The 13,080-nt window shown below is 45.2% G+C and overlaps 1 protein-coding gene across 1 annotated transcript in view; it reads left to right on the top strand.

The window, feature by feature from the left end:
- GAB2 (GRB2 associated binding protein 2) overlaps positions 1-13,080 on the top strand; it is a 142,144-nt gene that overhangs the window by 73,186 nt on the left and 55,878 nt on the right. The window contains exon 2 of the mRNA XM_081909812.1: positions 8,240-8,540. Within this exon, the coding sequence (XP_081765938.1) occupies positions 8,240-8,540 (301 nt within the window). The remainder of the gene's footprint in view (positions 1-8,239; positions 8,541-13,080) is intronic.

Consider the following 13,080-nt stretch of genomic DNA (forward strand, 5'->3'; position numbering starts at 1 on the left):
AAACTAGGTGCATCTTGTGGTCTGGTGCATCTTATAGAGCGAAAAATACGGTAGTTCCTCTCTCCATTCTGCCCCCCAAGGGTTGGCAACATTGGTTATGCACACTGACTCCTGCAAATAAAAAAGCGAAGGCTTTTCCTCTGCCCCTCTTTGCCCATTGCAACTGGGGCTTTAGCTGAGCTCTTAATCAGTTCGGCCAGCTGTGAAGGGTCGTAGCTCATTGACAGAGAGACACCCTGTCTGAAACCCTGGACAGCTGCTGCCAGTCAGTGTGGACAATACTGTCTTAGATGGGCCAATGGTTTGACCCATAATAAGACAGTCTTTGTCCATGGAGTTTTCTTGGAGTGGAGTGGCTTGCCGGTTCCTGCTCCAGGTGGATCACGTTTGGTCAAAACTCTCCACTATGACCTGTCCATCTTGGATGGCCCTGCACGGCATAGCTCATAGCTTCTCTGAGTTATTCAAGCCCCTTCGCCACAGCAAGGCAGTGATCCAGGAAGGGGCAATGACAAACCTAGACAGCATCTTAAAAAGCAGAGACATCACCTTGCCAACAAAGGTCTGTCTAGTTCAAGCTATGGTTTCCCCAGTAGTGATGTATGGAAGTGAGAGCTGGACCATAAAGAAGGCTGATCGCCGAAGAATGGATGCTTTTGAATTATGGTGCTGGAGGAGACTCTTGAGAGTCCCATGGACTGCAAGAAGATCAAACGTATCCATTCAGAAGGAAATCTGCCCTGAGTGCTCACTGGAAGGACAGGTCGTGAAGCTGAGGCTCCCATACTTTGGACACCTCATGAGAAGAGAAAACTCCCTGGAAAAGACCCCGATGTTAGGTAAGATGGAGGGCACAAGGAGAAGGGGACGACAGAGGACAAGATGGTTGGACAGTGTTCTCGAAGCTACCACCATGAGTTTGACCAAACTGCGGGAGGCAGTGGGAGACAGGAGTGCCTGGCATGCAATGGTCCATGGGGTTATGAAGAGTCGGACATGAGTAAACGACTGAACAACAACAACATAGATTATATAAAGAGTTTATATTGACATTGCATTGTTGTATTTGGTCATTGTGTTGCCTTTGGATATTACCAATGTTGGAAGTGGGGGAATAATATGAAGCGGTGATAATCTTAAGAGGGGAAGAGAGACTTTTTGAGGTGGTGGTGACTTTCCCTTTTCCTCTATCTGGAGGTGCCGGCTGCCCACCCCTGTTCTATGCTATGTGATTATGACTTTTAGGTTAGGTGTTTTTATTATTATTATTAAAAGGAGGATCTGCCACATTAATTGAGGTGGATAGGCTTCTCAGTGGCTATTGCCATCCAATACTTCCATGGTGGTGCCCAGTTTGCACTGACACATTACAGAGACTTCTGGGTGGTGGCTCCCCATTTGTGCCTCTGATGCGGTGCGTGTGTCTCTCTTGTTGTTGGTGCCCAGAAGAAATTGAAAAGCATTCCTGTGTCCCAGGCACTTGATGGCTGATTGATACTGGCCATGAAATTACGAACTGCAAAGCTGTTGTATGTTTTTAGATTTTTCTAAATGTATTTGAATTGTCTTGGATAGTTTAAATGTTTTAAACAGTTTTTATTTTACTTTTAATTTAAATTGTACTGTTTTGACCTTTCAAGGTTTGCTGCCTTGTTTCCTTTCGGAAGAAGGGAGGAAGTTGTGTCTGGTGCACCAATATTAGGCATGAGAGCAAAGTGGAACCTCATACTGCCTTTCTGCCTTGTTTGTGGGGGTCTGGTTGCTCTCACTGTAAGCAGCAAGGTGCTGAACTAGGTAATCCAGCTACTCATTAGAGATTTTTAAGCAAAAGGTGGAGAGGGGTAAAGACCTGTTATTTCATTGGGTCTCTTCCGTTTGATATTGTCTGCCAATATTGGAGAACTCCTGTGGTGGTGCTTTTCTGTCTGCTGTTTACTCCGTCTTAATTGCTGAATGTCGCTGTTAGTTAATTGTTGTTTTAACTGATTACTATTTTTAATGGCTGTTGGGACTGCTCGTGGTTGTAGAAGCTGTATGCAAATATTATAAATAAATGTAAACACAATATAAATCAGGGCCTCTCTCGGTCTGGCGGTGGCATGTTCTGTATTCTGCAACCTGTGACTAATGCAATAACTAATGCATTTATTGGTGGATTAATGCAGGACTATCCATGCATCATTCCGCTTCCGTTAGTTGCCCTTTGATGCCACCCCAGCGTTGCAGCAACACTGCCGTCAGGAGGGGCAGTAATCCTGTTCTGTAGCACAGCAAAACACACACGAGAAAAAAGTAGTAATGAATCGAAACAGTTGAGGTATGAAAAGACACAAGGTTTCTGCCGGAAGTTACAGGCCATGCACTGATTTGGAAACAAAGCAGTGTGTCCACCAGGAAACACTTGCAGGCCAAACCAGTTTTGAAAGCAGTGTCATCTATAACCACCTGATACCATTATGAGCACAAATAATCAGGGATGAACGTTTAAAAAAAAATTGGGGGGGGACATTTGGAGAGGGAGGCAATGCTTTGAAACCAGCTGCACTGTGTTAACCTTGGGTCTTGGGTTCAAGGCTGCGCAACTCTAAACCCATCCTCTCCTACTTAAAAACCGTTTATTTAATTCTTTGCCTGCAAGGCGGTTGGACGCACTTTAAAACACAGTGCCAGTAAGGTCGCAGATGCCTGCCACCTTAATTCTCTTTCCAATTGCGGCACAAGTTGTGATTATCTGCAGTTGCTGAATATTGCACTGACTGGTGACAGGAGACTTCTAAGTGTGTTGCCCTAGTTGGATGGGGTAGAAAAGGAATGGTGTGTGTGTGTGTGAGAGAGAGAGAGAGAGAGAGAGAGAGAGAGAGAGAAGTCATGTTAAATGTTGAGTAAAAGTAAAGGGACCCCTGACCATTAGGTCCAGTCATGAATGACTCTGGGGTTGCGGCGCTCATCTCGCTTTACTGGCCGAGGGAGCCGGCATACAGCTTCCGGGTCATGTGGCCAGCATGACTAAGCCGCTTCTGGCGAACCAGAGCAGCGCAAGGAAACGCCGTTTACCTTCCCGCCGGAGCGGTACCTATTTATCTACTTGCACTTTGATGTGCTTTCGAACTGATAGGTTGGCAGGAGCAGGGACCGAGCAACGGGAACTCACCCCGTCGCAGGGATTCGAACCGCCGACCTTCTGATCGGCAAGTCCTAGGCTCTGTGGTTTAACCCACAGTGCCACCCGTAAATTCACTAAACATTGAGTAGGATACATTTATTTTCTTAGTCTTGCGAACATAAGAGATTTGCTGTCCCGAATCTTCCATCATTCAGTTTCATTGCATTTCCCCGAATTCTCGGAGGGGGTGGGAAAAAACTTTGCTGTATCCCCTTCCTTCAAAGGGTGCTTAGTTTTGTATTGTCTGGCGTGCATGTAATCGGTAGTTCTTGCCAATAGATTACGAGTGAGCCCAACCCACATTGAGCGTAACTTAAGAAAATCCTGTTGGGACCTTATAATGCAGAACAAACCCTCCTTACAGCATGAGCCAGAGTTTGTCTCCCCAGCCCGGAAACGTGGCCCAAAATTGCACCTATACGTTATAAAATCAGCACAGGGGACATTGGTGTCAGAGGTCTGTGCCCTTGAGCTTTACCTAAGAATGATAGCAAAAGATGCTCTCTGCAGTGTGTTCAAGTTATGCATGGAGGGGCATGTCATACGAGGGCCTGCAGCTTTAGCTGGGACAGCTGTGTGTTCAAGGGCTGGGTGGATCTCATCTGCGCTCCCTCGACAACCTATGATTAAAGGCCGGCGCTGTTTCTCATGCTTTTTAACATTCTAGCTCCAGTCCCTGCTGTCTGTCTCTGACAGCTGGGCCAATATGCATTCGACAGATACATGCGCTGCTTTGGCAGGGAGACGCATGATCTGAGAAACAGCCCTCGGAGCGAGCGTCACTCAGCCAGCTCCATCCTACATACAAAACAGATGTTTTCCGGGGAAAGGGAGATAGAATTGAGCGCCGCAGAATGTTTGGAGACTTGTGAAATTGGTCCTGCGCTAGCTGGGAAGGAGATGGAGAAGGCTTTCAATCGTCCCGCACCGGCAGAAGCAACACCGAGGTGTCGTGTAGAGCAGGGCTGGTGGACACTTTCAGGCCAAGGGCCACATCTCATTGTAGACAACTTTGCGGGGGGCGCATAGCAGTGAAGCTAAAGTGGGCAGACACCTCAGCTTCAATGCATAGATGATGAATTTGAATTGTGGGGGACCTTAGTAATAGCTTGGTTGGTAGGGGAAGGAGGTGGAGCAGCCCTGAGGTGGGAGAAACATGCTGTACAACACACACACACAGAGAGAGAGAGAGAGAGAGAGAGAGAGAGAGAGAGAGAGAGAGAGAGAGAGAGAAAGAGAACCAGGCAAAGGGCCTTCACGGTAGTGGCACCCACCCTGTGGAACACCCTCCCACCAGATGTCAAAGAGAACAACAACTACCAGACTTTTAGAAGACATCTGAAGGCAGCCCTGTTTAGGGAAGCTTTTAATGTGTGATGCATTACTGTGTTTTAATATTCTGTTGAAAGCCGCCCAGAGTGTCTGGGGAAGCCCAGCCAGATGGGTGGGGTATAAACAAATTATTATTATTATTATTATTATTATTATTATTATTATTATTATTATTACACTGGTACCTCGGGTTACATACGCTTCAGGTTACAGACTCCGCTAACCCGGAAATATTACCTCGGGTTAAGAACTTTGCTTCAGGATGAGAACAGAAATCGTGGTGCGGCGACGCAGTGACAGCAGGAGGCCCCATTAGCTAAAGTGGTGCTTCAGGTTATGAACAGTTTCAGGTTAAGAACGGACCTCCGGAACAAATTAAGTACTTAACCCGAGGTACCACTGTATTATAGATTAGTATTCAGATTATTAGGACTAGCTGATCGGCATACTGTAAAGAAAAGTTTCAGTGCCAGATTGCCAAATAGGCAGATTTTAAGGGCCCTTTTAGGGGCCCCGTGACAACAGATCAAAATAATATTGATTTGATCTTGAAAGACAACTACAGTGGTGCCCTGCAAGACGAATGCCTCGCAAGACGGAAAACCCGCTAGACGAAAGAGTTTTCCGTTTTGGAGGTGCTTCACAAAACGAATTTCCTATGGGCTTGCTTCGCAAGACGAAAATGTCTTGCGAGTTCCTGCGGGTTTTTTCCCCTCCCCCCCTTTTTCTAAGACGCTTATCCGCTAAGCCGCTAAAAGCCGCTAATAGCGCTAAGCCGCTAATCCATCAATGGGCTTGCTTCGCAAGATGAAAAAACTGCTAGACGAAGAGACTAGCAGAATGGATTCTTTTCGTCTTGCGAGGCACCACTGTACAGTCAAGCTATCTTAGTTCAATGTTATCCCACCAGAGTACACACACGAGAAACCTCCAGATATTGAGCCTTCCGTGAGTTAGTGTGCCACAAGTTCAAAAACGTATTAGGAGACCATTTGCGAGGGGGGTCCCCCGAGATTTTGACAGCCTAAGGGGTCACCACAGGGTTTAATATGGCACTGGATGGCTTAGCGGTTAGCACGTTTGAATTTGGGGAGACCCGATTCCACAGCCCTATTGAGACATCTGCCATGACTGCAATCCTATGGATAGTTTCCTGGGAGTAAGCCCCATTCAGCTCAGTGGTGCTACCTCTGACAAATGTAGGGCACGCTGAGTTTTAAACGCAGCAATGCAATCTTCAGCCTGCTGAAACGCTTTTAATAACGGGTTCCATTTACATGCGTTCAGGATGCGAATCAGTGTGAGTCTGCAAGTGACCTGGAAACGTCCTAAAAGATGTCACTAAAAGGGCAGGGCAGAATAGGGTGTTTGCGGGCTTTTCCAATTAACACACGATTTCACAGAAGTGCGTGATGACCAGGAACGTAACCCCTGCGCAAATTGCGGCTTTTCTGTATAAATGTAAACCTTGCAAAGAATCTGCTGGTGTTGAGAAAGGCTTTCCGTTTAGACTTTGCATTTTCAACCCCTAAAAGCCCTCCAAAACGATGTTAGAGGTCACACGACTCACAGTATAGCTATATTTATTAATTCAGACTATATACTTTAGTGCATTGTGCCCTGAGCAAGTTGGAAGAGGTTTTGAGATAGAATTGTGCTAAATAAATGTTTCCTCAGATCAGGCGTTAGCAAACGGTCTTGCTCAGCCCTTTCGTCACCCTGGACCAGAGTTTACTGACAGCGCCCATAAATCACAGCTCTGCATTCATTGCCCATTCAAGGTTGCTTCCAGCTAGTTCAAGGCCCATCCAAGAGATTTTTCTGCATGAGGCAGCAAATCTGTCACAGACACACTTGTTCTCTTTATTTCTCTCTCATTAACTCGTCCTGTGTGGGCCTTTTCATTTTGTTTATCCCTTTTGCAGCACAGTGATACCTCGGTTTTTTAACATCTCCATTGACGAACATTTCAGTTTTCGAATGCCGTAAACCCGGAAGTAAATGCTTCGGTTTTCGAGCGCACCTCAGAAGTCAAACATGAAACATATTGAGTTTTCCGTTTTGAGGCTTCCATACTGAGTTTCCAGTTTTCGAATGTTTCAGAAATCGAACGGTGTTCCGGGACGGATTACGTTCGAAAACCGAGGTTCCACTTTAGAATCTTTTGGTGGATTGGGCCCCATGGCTCTGATATCTCTGGCAACCTGCTTACTGAGCACCCATCCCAGATTTCTTTGCACAAAGTTTGGGAGTAGTTTGCAGGACATTGGCTGCTTATTCATCCCAATTGGTCCTCTAGGAAATCGCCCAGAGAGGCTGGGATAACCCAGTCAGATGGGCAGAGTGTAAGAATGTTGTTGTTGTTGTTGTTGTTGTTGTTGTTGTTGTTGTTATCATCATTATCATTATGAGAAGTATTGAGGCAAAATCTAGAATTAGTTGACCCTGCCTGTCAAGGCTTTCCTGAGTTGGGAAACTTTTACCACAGTTAGCTGTATTAAACCTGACAGGCTCATTGTTGCATACATAAAACAAATTATTTTGTACTTTTGGTAAGTCCACTCCTATAATACCTAGTAAGAAAGCTTCTGGTTTTTTAACAAAGGTTATTTTAAACATTTTCTTTATTTCATTGTAAATCATTTCCCAATTTCTAAATAATTTTACAATCCCACCACATATGGAAAAATGTCCCTTCTGTTGCTTTACATTTGCAACATTTGCTTTCATTAGTTTTATACATTTTTGCTCATTTTGCTGGAGTTAAATACAGTGTATACATCATTTTCATGTAATTTTCTTTGATCGCCACACGTGCTATAAATTTTATATCACTTTTCCATAATTTTTCCCATTCCGCTATTTGAATGTTATGTCCCACATCTTGTGCCCATTTAATCTTGACTGATTCATCCTGCATATCTACAGAAGCAATGTACATAGGTTAATACATTAGCAGGGTTTTAAGAATACTTGTAATTTTATTGTGAATGGACTACAGGTGATTTAAACATGTTCTAAACTTAACAATGGACATGCAGTATCTCGATGAATAATGGAACCAAGGAAGGGATTAGAGGGAAGTCAATTTCTTTTGTTTTGTTTCCATATTGTTATTTTAATTTTTGTTACAGTGGTACCTCGGGTTACATACGCTTCAGGTTACAGACTCTGCTAACTCAGAAATAGTCCCTCGGGTTAAGAACTGTGCTTCAGGTGAGAACAGAAATCGCGTGGCGGCAGCGGGAGGCCCCATTAGCTAAAGTGGTGCTTCAGGTTAAGAACAGTTTCAGGTTAAGAACAGACCTCCGGAACAAATTAAGTACTTAACCCGAGGTACCACTGTATTCTGTATTTACCGTATTTTTCGCTCTATAAGATGCACCAGACCATAAGACGCACCTAGTTTTTGGAGGAGGAAAACAAGAAAAAAAATATTCTGAATCCCAGAAGCCAGAACAACAAGAGGGATCACTGCGCAGCGAAAGCAGCAATCCCTCTTGCTGTTCTGGCTTCTGGGATAGCTGCGCAGCCTGCATTTGCTCCATAAGATGCACACACATTTCCCCTTACTTTTTAGGAGGGAAAAAGTGAGTCTTATAGAGCAAAAAATACGGTATTTTTTATTTTTGGAAAATTAATAAAATGCTATTTTAAAAAAACATGACAGGCTCAGCCATGCTAGCCAGGAGATGCTTAATTCCAGGAATTCAGACTGTTCCCAACCTCTTCTCTCTTCCCTAGGCATGGAAGAAGCGATGGTTCATCCTTCGCAGTGGGCGAATGAGCGGAGACCCCGATGTGCTGGAGTACTACAAGAACGACCACTCCAAGAAGCCCCTGCGGGTGATCAACCTCAACTTCTGCGAACAGGTGGACGCCGGCTTGACCTTCAACAAGAAGGAGCTGCAGGACAGCTATGTCTTCGATATCAAGACTAGCGAGAGGACTTTCTACCTTGTGGCCGAAACAGAGGAGGATATGAACAAATGGGTCCGTTGCATTTGCCAGATCTGTGGATTCAACCAGTCCGAGGAGAACCCAGGTATGTGCAAAATTTCATGGCACAGAGGTAGCATCTAACTTCATACGTCGGTACCACTTAGAATAAAAAGTCCTTAAAACAACGGGCAGTTAGCTCTTGTGAAAAAGTTGTTTCTTACGTCTAGAAGTGAAAAACCTGACATGTGTTTTCTAGGATGAGAGCTGGTAAGTTGACAAGTGCATTTGTGGGATCTAAAGCAACCATTATTTTCAAGCTGTCCACAGGGAACAAAAATGACTGGAGATCGTGGTGAAACGTGTCGTGAATTTGGGGTGTCTTAGTGAACCATGTCATTCATTGTGGGGGCTCTTAGTGAACCACGTCCTGAATTTGGGGGTTATTGGTGAATCACGTCTTGAATTTTGGGGTTCTTGGTGAACCACATCCTGAATTTTGAGGCTCTTGGTGAACCACGTTCTGAATTTTGAGGGTCTTTAGCCTGTTCAATAATCCATTCCTGGTCTTCCCTTCTTATAGACGTGTCCATCTTGCAGCAAAACAAATCCATACCCTTAACACTTGCTTCCACAGCCTTTCATTTCACGATTTAAAAAATCTGCAATAGTGTCCTTTTAATCTGTATATAATAATGTTCGCTCTTGCCCTTGCCGTTTCTACATTTACGGGACCGCCTCTCCTGGTATGTCCCACAGAGGACCCTAAGGTCCATGAATAATAATAGCTTAAAGGTCCCAGGCCCTAAGGAAGCCAGACTACCCTCCGCCAGGGCCTTTTCAGTGATGGCTCTGACGTGGTGGAATGCTCTGTCCCACGAGACGAGGGCCCTGCAGGACTTGATCTCCTTCCGCAGGGCCTGTAAGACAGAGCTATTCCGCCTGGCCTTCAATTTGAAATAGCCTGATCCTCTGTTCCCTTTTCCCTTTCCTCTTCTATGAAGAAACCCTTTCTGGGGCCCCACATTTAAATTCTTATTCACACACCTCCTTGCTGGCCCTAGTAGGACCAACTTGGCCAGTTAGCCCTGGTGATCATTCAATGTCTACTGACTAAACGACTGTGTTTCGTTATTGCAGAATTTATAGTATTTTATGGTATTGCTGCTTGAGTATTGCCTTAACCGTTTTAGCGTTCGTATTGTGACAGCTTAATAATAATAATAATAATAATAATAATAATAATAATAATAATCTATCTATATCTATCTATCTTTCTATCTATCTGTCTGTCTATCTATCTATCTATCTATCTATCTATCTATCTATCTATCTATCTATCTAATCTCCCCATCCACTCTGGGCGGCTTCCAACCAAATATCAAAAACAATACAACATCAGACATTAAAAACTTCCCTAAACAGGTGTCTTTTAAAAGTAATATAGTTGTTTATTGCCTTGATATCTGCTGGGAGGGTGTTCCACAGGGCAGGCACCACTACCGAGAAGGCCCTCTGCCTGGTTCCCTGTAACCTCACTTCTCTCAGTGAGGGAACCACCAGAAGGCCCTCGGAGCTGGACCTCAGTGTCCGGGCTGAACGACGGGGGTGGAGATGCTCCTTCAGGTATGCAGGACGCACACAAGAGCTCATACCAAGAACAAACTTAGTTGGTCTCTAAGGGTGCTACTGGACAATTTGTTTGATCTTCTTGCAGTCCATGGGACCCTCAAGAATCTCCTCCAGCACCATAATTCAAAAGCATCCATTCTTCGGCAATCAGCCTTCTTTATGGTCCACCTCTCACTTCCATACATCACTACTGGGAAAACCATAGCTTTAACTATACGGACCTTTGTCGGCAAAGTGATGTCTCTGCTTTTTAAGATGCTGTCTAGGTTTGTCATTGCTTTTCTCGCAAGAAGCAGGCATCTTTTAATTTCATGATTGTAAGAACATTAGAAGTTTGGTATACCTCTTCCAAATTAAAACAGAACAGTGGTCATTGGGTGGTGCTAAATCTTCCATGCCGAGAAGAAGCCTGACACATCTCCTCAAACTTTGAAGGGTGTTTACATTCCAAAGGCTAGAGAGAGAGAGAGAGATTCCAAGCTTTTTAAAAAACATATATCCCTGGTTGTTCACGCCCTTGGCTCTCTCACTGCCTATCCGTTGGGTGTTTACAGATATCAAGATGACCAAACTCCTTCTTGTCCAACTAAATTAAAAAAATACCTTTAGAACCTCCTTTTCCTCCTTATAACCTGGTACAGTAGCATCTTCACTAATGGTACCATGTCAATGTTAATCATAATCCAGTTTCCGTATTCTGGGTTCTTGGGAGAGAGCCCACCAGATGGCACCTTGCTGAGGAATGCAAGTTGTTTGGCTTTTTGGAGATGTCCCATTGCAGGACTTTGGTCTCGACATTTATCAGTCAGATGTCCGGGCTGCAATTTGAGTTCCCGTTAGCAAAACAAGCCCCGGTTCTGCAGAATCAATACTGGACTTCCAAGTGTAATCATAGTCTGGCTATTGTCATCAGTGGCACCGTGGAAAACAAGCTAGGAGCAGACTCGTCCCGGAGGGAGGAGAGGAATTGTTTGAAGTGGAAAAGCTCCAAGCGTCGACCAAGTGACCTCAGCGGCAGACGAGAGGAGGGCCTTGCAAGAGGAACTCGCACTTGGTTAGAGCCCCAGGAAAAGAAGCAAATTCACCTGCCAAGACTGATCTCTTCTGATCTAGCCTAACGAAAAGCCACGGTGTTTGGCAGCCGCAAACTCAGCAGACGTGTCTGGATGCATTAGGGAGAAGAGGCGTCCCGAGGTGGGAATCAATTGCTCCCAAGCTGTTTTACGTTCACAGGAAGAAGGAAGACTTGAGCCTACAGAGGACATATGGCCGTTTATAGATATTCCTGATGCATTCTGGGTGTGGATTGCGGGATGTGAAACACAAGAGCAGTCAAATACAACATTCCTAGAGTGAACATGTTTACACGTGGGGAGGAATGTTTGTCCAGCCAGCAGGTAAACTTCCTGTTTCCTTCTGGCCTGGGGCAAACTTCCTCTGCATGTGACTAGAGGTGGGCGTGGCCTCACCTGTGCAGGTAACGACAAAAGCACAGGGCAGGGCAGCCATCTCTCTCTCTCTCTTTGATTACATGCATCAAAAAAGCAACATCTGCTTAGCCAAAGATGCTCTCTTGACTTCCAGCAAGAGAGGACAAAGGGACTCTCTCCTTATGAAATAGTTTCCAGATGTATGTTACTTTTCTAAGCTAAGTCTGCCTTCTGGGATCCGATTGTGAACAGAATGTGAGTAAACTCTTTTTATAGAAGACTGTGTCGTGTCTTATCTTTTATGAGGGAATAAGGGAAAAATACCAGAACAGTTATTAGGCTTTTCGAGCCTCTGCTGAGTTTAAAAAGGGGAATGTTACTCTGCTAAATTGTGAACTTGTTTACACAAGTTGGAAAAGGATATAATCAGACAATATATCCTCTCCTGCATCCCTGAACATTCCCATATAGGTAAAGGGTAAAGGGACCCCTGACCATTAGATCCAGTTGTGGCCGACTGGGGTTGGGGCGCTCATCTCGTTTTATTGGCTGAGGGAGCCGGCGTACAGCTTCCGGGTCACGTGGCCTGCATGACTAAGCCGCTTCTGGCGAACCAGAGCAGCGCACGGAAATGCCGTTTACCTTCCCACTGGAGTGGTACCCATTTATCTACTTGCACTTTGACGTGCTTTCGAACTGCTAGGTTGGCAGGAGCAGGGACTGAGCGACGGGAGCTCACCCCGTCACGGGGATTCGAACCGCCCACCTTCTGATCTGCAAGTCCTAGGCTCTGTGGTTTAACCCACAGCGCCAACCGCGTCCCACATTGATGCCTTCTAAATCCTCATGTGGCTGAACCTTCTCACCAAGAGTGATGATCCTCTAGCTTCTCTCCTGCCCTGACTGCCTCCTCGATTCACCAATCTTTCCCCCAGCTCAGCATTATTCAAAGACAATAGTGGGGACCACAATAGTGGGGACCAAATATAGCCCTCAAGCCCTCTCTACCTGGCCCTTGGGGTTCTCCCTAGGCCACACCCCTCACTCATCCTCCTTCACACCCCTTTTGCATGTTTTGGCCTAGCAAGGATGTGTTCCTGAAACCTGATAATACCTCTTGATTGTCTGGACAGAAAGATGTTTTGGTACGTGTGGAAACCAGCCTACTATACAGATGTACCTTGGTTTTCGAACAGCTTAGTTCTCGAACGTTTTGTTTCCTGAACGCCGCAAGCCCGAAAGTAAGTGCTCTGGAACTATTTTTGGAAGTCGAACGTCCGACGGGCCTTTGTGGCTTCCGATTGGCTGCAGGAGCTGCGCTTTGGCTTTCAGAAGCCGCACTTTGGCTTTTGAACGTTTTGAAAGTCAAACGGACTTCCGGAACAGATTCCGTTCGACTTCCAAGATATGACAGTAATGTCAAAGTTTACATTCATTTCTCTGCCCACTTTTGAGGAGACCAGACAAATTAATGAGGACTAGTCTTAGTAGTATTAATGGCTATGTTGCATGCCACCAAGCAACAGATCATAGCTGTCAACGTTTCCCCTTTTTAAAGGGAAATTCCCTTATTCCGAATAGGAT

Source organism: Podarcis melisellensis (genome assembly GCF_964234715.1).
Source record: "Podarcis melisellensis genome assembly, chromosome: 4".
In the NCBI taxonomy this organism is placed as follows: domain Eukaryota; kingdom Metazoa; phylum Chordata; class Lepidosauria; order Squamata; family Lacertidae; genus Podarcis; species Podarcis melisellensis.